Here is a 9,756-nt window from a genome sequence, read left to right on the forward strand (position 1 = left end):
ATAAATTTTTCATTCAGCCATTTATACACATTTTGTTCTTTAATATTAATTCCTATATTCCCAATGATGGAGATTTTTATCACTTCTTCCTTGTGTTTCTGATTCCCTTGAGTATATATATCTCTGTGTCTTTCCTTTCTTCCGTGATATTGTGCTGAACATTCCCTTAGTGCTTTTCTCTTCACCGAATTTAGTATGTGCCCATTATCTAGTTACTAATTTGTATTCTCTCCTCCCTTGTCATTCCTGATAATCATCCAAGAATGATTCTATGTGTCAACTTTATCTTTTTATGATAGTGGTCTCATGCAATATGTGCCCCCTTTTGCCTTCTTTCACTCAGCATAATATCCTTCAAATGCATCTATGTCTTGCAGTGCTTTGAGCATTCTTTATTGTTGCAGAGTTCTCCGTTGTTGGCTAATATTGTCATTACTAGTCTGTAAGTTAAGACTGTTGACTTTGAGAAGTTATGTTTGTACAATGTATGTTTTACATAGTATGTTGAAATAATAGAATAAGAGTTGGGCTTATGATTTTGTATACAGTGAGAGTTGCCGAACAATTACATACCCAGTTTTTCGCTTTCACCCATGCCAATATTGAATTTCAGTTATCTATGTACAAAGTACAAGTTATTTTTTTAAAAGTACTTAAAGGTATTGTTGTATTTTCATTTAACATATATAATTCACTTTATATTATTAAAAATATAATATTTACCTCAAGAGAGAATCATGGAATATCACAAGGCAAACAGCCAGGAATACTTCTGCACTTAAAGTTGAAATTAACTTTATGTCAGGAAAATGCCAGAGAGCTTGGGTGTTTCTAAGTAGTGATCATATTTTCAGCATTTCCTTTTTTATGTATGGGTAGTGCATATATGTATAAGGAAGTAGAGAGTAGATAACTGTTTTATCAAAGCTTCCTAATATAATTGTATGACTTCAGAAACAAGGACAAATGTTAAAGGAATATATTGTATTTCAAATAAAAATACACTATAAAATGATTTTAAAATATTGCTATTAATTGTTTTTCCTTGTGGACCTCTGGTGGCATAATCTATAGAGGGATGCTTACCCAGAGGCTGTACTTTTCTAGTTCTTCGAACCTACTAGCATCACTGCAGGAGAAGGACAGACAATCCCTCCTTATGTGACTTACAGCCTTGGAAAACCAGTGAAGATTTAGACACAACAGTAATGAATCTGAGTATTTTTGGATATCTATAGTTTCAGTAAAGTTGGCACATTCACAGGTGTTGGACATTAGATAATATAATAAGACAAAAGAGCATAATACATTTTTTCTTATTTAAAAATATGAAAAGTCAAAACAAATTGCCAAAATTCCCCTGAAAAATAATCATAGAATATAACAGCTGTAAGTAATTATACATAATTCCTTAATTTTACAACTTAAAGCTCTGTGATAAACTGATCTAGTAAGTAATCTCTAAAGTTGTGTGAATAAACTGATAAATAATGGTAGAGCTAGGACTCTCAACCCTATCTGGCCATTTGCAGTCGTGGGTTCTTAACCATTTCACTTCATGGTTCCACATGGATGGAAAATGTTTTATCTTTCCTAATAATTCTTATTCCCATAAAGTCAAAACAACTGTGAGCAGTAACTAGAATTTCAGGCTTTGAATAGTTTATTATAGATGTTGTTCTTGTTGTTGTTGTTATGTGCCGTCGAGTAGCTTGCGACTCATAGCGACCCTATGTACAGCGGCCCTAAACTCTGCTATGTCCTGTGCCAATCGCACTGACTCTGATACACCCATCCTGATTACCCCAGTCACTGAATCAATCCACCTCATAGAGGCTCTTCCCCTCCTGCGTTGTCCCTCCATCCTCCCAAGCATGATGTCTCTCTCCAAGGACTGGTCCCTCCTTACAACATGTCCATATATGTCAGATAAAGCCTCAGAATCCTTGCCTCCAGGGAGCAGCCCGGTTTAACTCTCCCTGATGAATTTGTTTTCTTAGAAGTCCGTGGTACACTCAGTACAATTCTCCAGCACCACAGCTCAAAGGCATCAGTTCTCCTTCCGTCCTCCCTAGTCATTGTCCAACTCTCTGATGCATAGCAAGTGATTGCAAAGACCATGGCCTGAATCAGAAGCACCTTAGTCTCCAGAGAGAAACCATTGCTCTTCAGTACTTTGGAGAGGTCCCTAACAGCAGACTTTCCCTTCGCAATATGTCTTTTAATTTCCTGGTTGCTGGTGCCAAGAGTGTTGACTGTGGAGCCAAGCAAACTAAAGTTGTTAACAATATCAGCATCTTCATCATCCATCCTGATGCTGCCAATTGGCCCAGTGGTGAGAATATTTGTCTTCTTGACATTGAGCTTTAATCCATATTGAAGGCTTCAGTCCGTGACCCTCTGCAGCAAACGCTTCAGGCCCTCCTTAGTTTCAGCAAACAGGGTTGTGTCATCTCCATAACACAGATTGTTGATAGATCTTCCACCAATCCTAATGCCACATTCCTCCTCATAGAGTCCAGCCTCCCAGATAATCTGTTCAGCATACAGGTTAAAAAGGTATGGAGACAGGATAAATCCCTGGCGTATGCCGTTCCCAGTTTTGAACCATGCAGTGTTTCCTTGCTCTGTTCAGACGACTGCCTCTTGGTCCAAGTATATAGGTTTTGCAGTAGCACGATCAAGTGTTCTTATATTATTATTCTATTTATTGTATTATCATATTAATTATGTTATATTATTATAATATTATTGTATTATATTATTCTATATATAGACTTGATTGTTTAGCTCTTTCTTTTAATATTTCATTACTTTTTAATCTCTTTTTAATCCTATTACATGGTTTAGTTCCTTTTAACTCTTATTATCAGTGAAACTAGATCTTAAAATAAGAATTCTTTACATACACTATGACATTATCATTCTTGTCTTTGTTTCACACCTGCCAATGATTGCGACATCATAGGTGTGTCATTGAGACTGCATTCTATTTGGCAGGATCTGGAGACATGCAGCAATACAAAGTGTGGCTCCACAGTCCCTGAATCCCGTCTGTAATGCTATGAAGCATGGGATCAGAGTCATTATTTACTCATAAATTGTGCTAGCATATCCTGCTAGCCAGACATACTTAATTATCATATGTAGAGGTTATCGTTCACTTGTTAAAAATTAAAATGCTTTTTTTTTCACTCATTCTTCAAACATTCAGGTCATCTAGTCCTGGTCTGTCCACTTGTTGTACAAAGGTACAATGGTAACTCGTGGTTGCTGTGATACTGAACACTGTGACACTGGTGTGTCAAAAGCAGTAATGGTTGGAGCTCCCCGATTAAAACAAGCTGGAAGCAGGAGTGGCATCCACTTTCTAAACAGTTTGCCTCCAGAAACTCTATGAACTTGGAGAAACGAAAGTTATACAAGTGCTGAGGTCTTTCCTTCATAGGGTTGCTATGAGTCACCTATAACACGACAGCACTTAACAACAACAACATCTTTATGTGTTGATATATTTGACATAATATTTTATTATCCCCCATTCTCTTTTACTGTCATTTGTACTTACGTGTATTTTCATTGTGCCTAAAACTAAAAATAATGGAGTTTTAAATACACATTATTTTCATACCTCATCAGCTTATACATTTGAAATTAAAATACCTTTTATTTGCTAGATGCATAAATCAAAACAGGGAAGATTTGAAAAAATAAAGATAAGAGAAAATGTATTTTTATAAGAAATTAAATTAAGAAATAACATTAAGGTATCTTTATGAAAATAAAGGAAACCTTCAGTAAATGGATTGGTATAATACCTCAAAATAACATTCAAATATGACAAAGATGATACACCTCAGGAGGAGGCAGCATTTACCCCAAGGTCGCCTGGAATCAGAGCTGATTCAATGGCAATTGGAACCATTTATTATTATTATTATTATTATTATTATTATTAATGTCAATGAACAGTTACAGAGATTTTGGAACATTTTAAACAGTATTGTAAAACAAACTGCAAGTGAATGGAACTTCTCTGATAATCTGATTCTGCAGAGGAAAAGTGATACTGTAAACATTTATTTTCAGTGTTGTAAGATCACTTTGTTGTTGTTATGTGCCCTGGAGTCATCTGTGACTGATAGTGACCTTATTATGTCTGAAGCAGCTCTGAAGCTTTCCCTGTCCTGAGCCAGTGTCACTGACTCTGACACACCTACTCCCATTACCCCAGTTACTGTACCAATCTGTCTCATCGGGGTCTTCCTCTCCTGGGCTGTCCCTCCACCCTTCTGAGCATGATGCCCTTCTCCAATGACCGGTCTCTCCTGGCCACATGCCCAAAGTATGAGAGACAGAGCTTCAGAATTCTTGCCTCCAAGGCTCACCTTGGCTTCACATTTAGTAAGCTCCAATTCATTGCGATATCATGTAGAGAAGAATTATTAGAGGTTAAAATTGCTGTGGCTTTATTGCTTTGTTTTGTATTGTTTCTTTTTCTTATGGTGCTCTCAGCTTTAGTAATCTTATAAAAGGCATATATCTGGAAAAATGGATATAGGCAAAAAAAGCTTTATTTTAACTAATTCCAGCTTTCTCGTACACTCATCAAAGCTCATTCACAATGCTAGACCTTTTACTGCATGTGCAAGGAAGAGCAATATTTATTTTAATAAATCTTTTTTATAATACCTAATACTTTAACTCTTGTTGTTGTAATGTGCCATTGAGTCACTTGTGACTCATAGCAAGACTGTATACAAGAGCCCTAAACCCTGCTCTATCCTGTGCTAACCTTACTCTCCCTGACGCACCTACTCCCATTGCCCCAATCACTGAATTGATCCATTTTATCGAGGGTCTTCTTCTCTTGTGCTGTTCCTCCAACCTCCCAAACATCATGTCCTCTCCAAGGAATGGTCCCTCTTTGAACATGCCCAAAGTATGACAGACAAAGCTTCAGAATCCTTGCCTCCAAGGAGCAGTCCGGTTTCACTCTATCCAGGACAAATCTGTTTGTTCTTTGAGCAGTTCAGGGTATATTCAACACTCTTCACCAGCACCACAGCTCAGTTTTCTTTCTATCATCCCTAGTCATTGTCCAGCTCTCTGATGCACAGCACACAACTGCAAATACTATGGCTTGGATCAGGCACATCTTAGTCTCCGGCCTGACATCATTGCTCTTCAGTACTCTGGAGAGGTCCCTAACAGCTGACTTTCTCAGTGCAATTCATCTCTTGATTTCCAGCCTGCTGGTACCAATAGTGTTGACTTTGGAGCTAAGCAAATGAAAACTATTGACAATCTCAATCTCTTCACCATCCATTATGATGCTGCCAATTGGCCTGGTGGTGAAAAGATTTGTTTTCTTGATGTTGAGCTTCAATCCATATTGAAGACTACAATCCTTGACCTGCAGCAAGTGTTTCAGGTCCTCCTCAGTTTCAGCAAGCAGGGGTTTGTCATCTGCAATACTTTCATTAGAAAATTACAATAAATTACACAAGTTTTAAATTGTGTTTACTTTTCTTTTCCTGTGTTCTCCAATCAAAATTGTGTCTATTGCATTTTAAATGACCAGAAAAGATTTCACATGTCTATAATTTGGGTTAGCAGCACAACTCCTTATGAACTATGCCATCAAAGCTCCAAGTATATCTTTAATTTAACCCTTACAGAGAAGTTTCATTCTTGTGTTTTCTTAATTATAATATTGAATTACTATTGACATATGTAGATTCATTTAATAAAATAATGTCAAAGTATAGGAATAGAATTCCACTTAGATAAAGTAGGTTTCTAAAATCAATAATATTGCTTAATAGATATTTTTAGGTAAATCAATATACTTTCACAGGAAAACTGATAATATAATCTATGTTGTAGGAAGTATACCACAAAAGTACAAATTAAAGTTTTTTATGAAGTTTTATAAAACTGCAATGTTATTTATACTTTAGGAGTTAAAGGAGATAATTGTTTTAATATGTGTAACACAAAAATTATAACTACATATAGTCTCTGGTAAACATCTTTATCTTTCGACTGTTTCTTGTGTAAGCTTACCATATTTATTAAATATCACATGAAATTATAAGAAAATTATATTTTATATAGAAAATTAGAGGTGATACTTAACTTTAATCCATGACAGTTTCTTAAAAATACTGAAAGCCATCCAAATTATAAATTATTATTTTTAGAAAATGTCAACTGGCAATTTAAATATGTTTATTAATCTTGTTAAATACAGAATATTATTAAAATCTTAGTCCTAGAATTTGTAAAATAATTAAAAATGTATTTTTTCCAATTTTGCTATTGGCATTAACAGAAGCATAAAAATTCAGGTTATTTTGAGAATCATTCTTTTCACACGATTGTGTATGGATTCTAACTGTTGTTAATTGTGTAATACAAGTGAGCATATTCGAAGTATTTCATTAACTTTATTGCTAAGTATGATTATCTTTATTTAAATTTTTAAATATTTTAACAATATTTTCTTACTCAACTTAGTGCTAAATGATCTTTTTGGGTGTCCATAACCTTGTCTTACAGTTTAATTTTAGGGAGCTGTGGTGACTCTATAGGAATTTGTACTCTCTGTGCAATTCACATCTACTAGCATCTGCATGGCGAAAAAATGGCCAATCTCTTCCCCTGAAATTTACAGCCTTGGAAACCCACTAGATGGGTCAGCGCTGGCTTGATTGCAAAACAACAGCAGTGACAGGCTTAGATTTATATATATTTTTATTTCACTATATACAGTTAAAAGATATGAAGCAGGCAAAACCTTCAGCCAGCAAACATTAATACTTCCAAATTCATAGTGAAGATCCTCCAGTGGTCTTCAGTGATTTATTTTAAATTTACCGATACAGGAAAATGGAATATAATTTTGTATAAAATTATTTCAGAATACACACTAATGTGTGTACCATGTAAATAGTCAGAAGTAAAAAAAATGTATACAATAATATATAAATATTTAAGGCTTTTCATGTAAGTAAGTAGATAATAATATATTTGCATTTGGCTTTTTTCTCCTTGGAATCTGAGAGCGTTGTTTGTATTATTATTATTATTATTATTATTATTATTAAACCAAACATCCATTTATGATATTAACTCTGTTACTAATTTGAAGTTTTACCTTTCATTGACAAATTAGAAGATTTCAGCCATACCTTTAGAAAAAAAAGTGCAATAAAAAAATCTTTTTGAAAAGTAAATGCGTCAGATCAAGTAGGATGCCTGTGAACACAGATCTGAACCTTGTTCTATCCTGCACCATCCTCACATATCTGACACACTCGGGCCCACTGCTGCAGTCCCTGTGTCAGTCCACCTGGCTGAAGGTCTTCCTCTCTTTCACCCTCCCTCCACCTTTTCATGGGACTTTCAGAACCATGTTAAATATTCATTTCAGTTGAGCAGCCACTGCCTTCTTATCATTTAGTTTTGAATTTTGCAAAATGAGGACCTAAATGTGCCATATAATAAGCTAAGTAATCTTCTTATTGAGGGAAAATTCTGACAAGGTTAAATAGTTAACAACTTTTTAGGACTGCTTAGGCCATTCAAATGGGGAAACAATCTTTTCAGTATTTAAATGACTGTTTTCCTTTCTAAGGGTGAATTGGTTAATCAGTGTAAAATTTTCTAGAGTTAGTGTCCTTTACTGAGAATAATTATGCTAATCGTGTCATGTAAATCTGGCTTTTGTTCCAAGTTGAGATTGATATGAATGACTGTAAGTTTTAATTATAGCACAAATGATTACAATGCATTTGACTTCCTCAAAGCTCAAAGTAATTGAAAGCGCATACACCTAAAGATACACTGCAGCAAACAGAAGGAGTGTTTTGAAGTTTTTTTCTCTATTGCTCTGAGTTTCTAATTTTTAAATACATTTTGCTTCATACTCTTCATTATTAATCATTATTATTGTTAGGTCATGAATAAATTTTTAACCTCTTTTCTCAAGCTCTTCATTAATCTATCCTCTAATCATAATAAGTCATCCTTTACTGTCTCTGAAGTCAAGATTTTCAAAGCAAGTTTGCATCATTGCTTAATTTGCATAACCATGATATAAAAGACTGATATCAACATCTAATTTACTGAATTTAAACTAAGGTAACCATGTAATTTCATTCTAAAATTAAAATTAAACCAAGTAGCAGTGAATTTCAAACTTTGTGTACTGAGAGCCTATGGATTATTAGATATATTAATTTTTAAAATGGTTTTTTATCATGAATGTTGTTAGTGGTTGTTGTTATGTGCTCTCATAGGGACTCCATGGACATTACTGAAATGGAAACATTTGTCAACAAGTGATTTTATAAAACTTCTTTCCCACTGTGAAAGCTAAGGGATTAAATCAGCAGTGTAGTTAATGGGATATATCAACATTTCCATTTGCAAATTCCTCTGCATGCATGTGTAAATACAGACATGCAACACACAGAAACATTAAAGCAAATCTTGGCACACGTTTGCTGAGGTTAAGTAGCTTCAAATATTAAAAATATTAATTGTAAAAGACAAACTTGGGCCAAAGCAAGACGTATAAGATTTAGAAAAAAATGATAAGCTTTTAAAGAATTTATCCTTCAACTGTATTTCCTCCTTAATTAAGAAATTTAAAAAAATATAAAAGAAGGTGCTTAAAACTAGGTTCTTCATGAAGGGAGTCTGGCTTTAAAAATGCTTTGTTAAAGGATGTATTCTCCCCTCTAACAGGAAACATTTGGTGTGTAGAATAATAAAGGCTTTACTGGAATATATTCCTTATCATACTATAAATTCAAGAGATAGAGATTTTAAATCACATTAACAAAGTTTAATCATTTCATATATGTGTTTCAGGCAGAGCCAGCAGATACTGAAGATTAATCCTTTCTCTTAATAAATCCATTTTTTAGAACTGGCAAATATTCATGAGAAGCTACTGGTAGAAAGTAATGATTTACTAAAGGATGCCTCAGAAAAGTAGCTGCTTATCAAAACAGTTTTTAGGTAACAGCTGTTAGTTGAGGATGTCAAATGGGTGTGTGCATTCATGTAAGCATGTGCATATATGTGTAATCCGTTTAGTATGCATACTTGTTTTCTCAATATATGTACATGCAAAAGTCAGTTGACTAAATAAAAACATTGTGCATTTAAATTTGGTTTCACATAATCATTTCAGAAAGGAATTGAAAATACTTCATAATAGATGAAGAAAGAGTGTACTTTTGTTACTAACATTTGTGGTCCCCATCCTGTGTAATTTAAATCACACTCATCTTTAAATTAACTGCCAGTATTGTATTCTCTGCTTTTTAGTTTATGTGTTATTTTAACTTTCATTTAAAGTCATATCTAAAGCATTGAAATCTTAAACCATTCAGTTCTTAAAAAGTGCTTCACGAGTTTTAATAGGCTGCCATTGTGTGTTTTTACAGCAAGCTTAGTAGTGGAGGAGCGAACAAGACAAATGAAAATGAAAGTGCATCGATTTAAGCAGACAGCAGGGTCTGGGTCTAGTCAAGAACTTGATCGCGAGCAGTATTCCAAGGTAAAATTAGTAGTATCCAAACAGTAGTTCCCTCTTAGAAATGTTCAATGTATATATTAACTGAATTATCTAAAAAATATTATCATTCAGATGATGGTTTTATATAATAATTTATAGCAATGCCTAAAATTCTCTCTATTGTTAGTTTTTATGGTTTTTAATAAAATAGTACTGTTTAT

General features: G+C 34.1%; 1 protein-coding gene across 7 annotated transcripts in view; it reads left to right on the top strand.

Moving 5' to 3' along the window:
• RIMS1 (regulating synaptic membrane exocytosis 1) overlaps positions 1-9,756 on the top strand; it is a 701,348-nt gene that overhangs the window by 554,720 nt on the left and 136,872 nt on the right. For 4 of the 7 annotated variants that reach the window (XM_006899387.1, XM_006899389.1, XM_006899388.1 and 1 more), the window contains one exon: positions 9,465-9,577. The exons of the other annotated variants lie outside the window; for them this stretch is intronic. In XM_006899387.1, the coding sequence (XP_006899449.1) occupies positions 9,465-9,577 (113 nt within the window). The remainder of the gene's footprint in view (positions 1-9,464; positions 9,578-9,756) is intronic. 7 annotated transcript variants of the gene reach the window in all.

Source organism: Elephantulus edwardii, unplaced genomic scaffold (assembly GCF_000299155.1).
Source record: "Elephantulus edwardii isolate Elephantulus edwardi_28Jun2011 unplaced genomic scaffold, EleEdw1.0 scaffold00255, whole genome shotgun sequence".
Classification (NCBI taxonomy): Eukaryota; Metazoa; Chordata; class Mammalia; order Macroscelidea; family Macroscelididae; genus Elephantulus; species Elephantulus edwardii.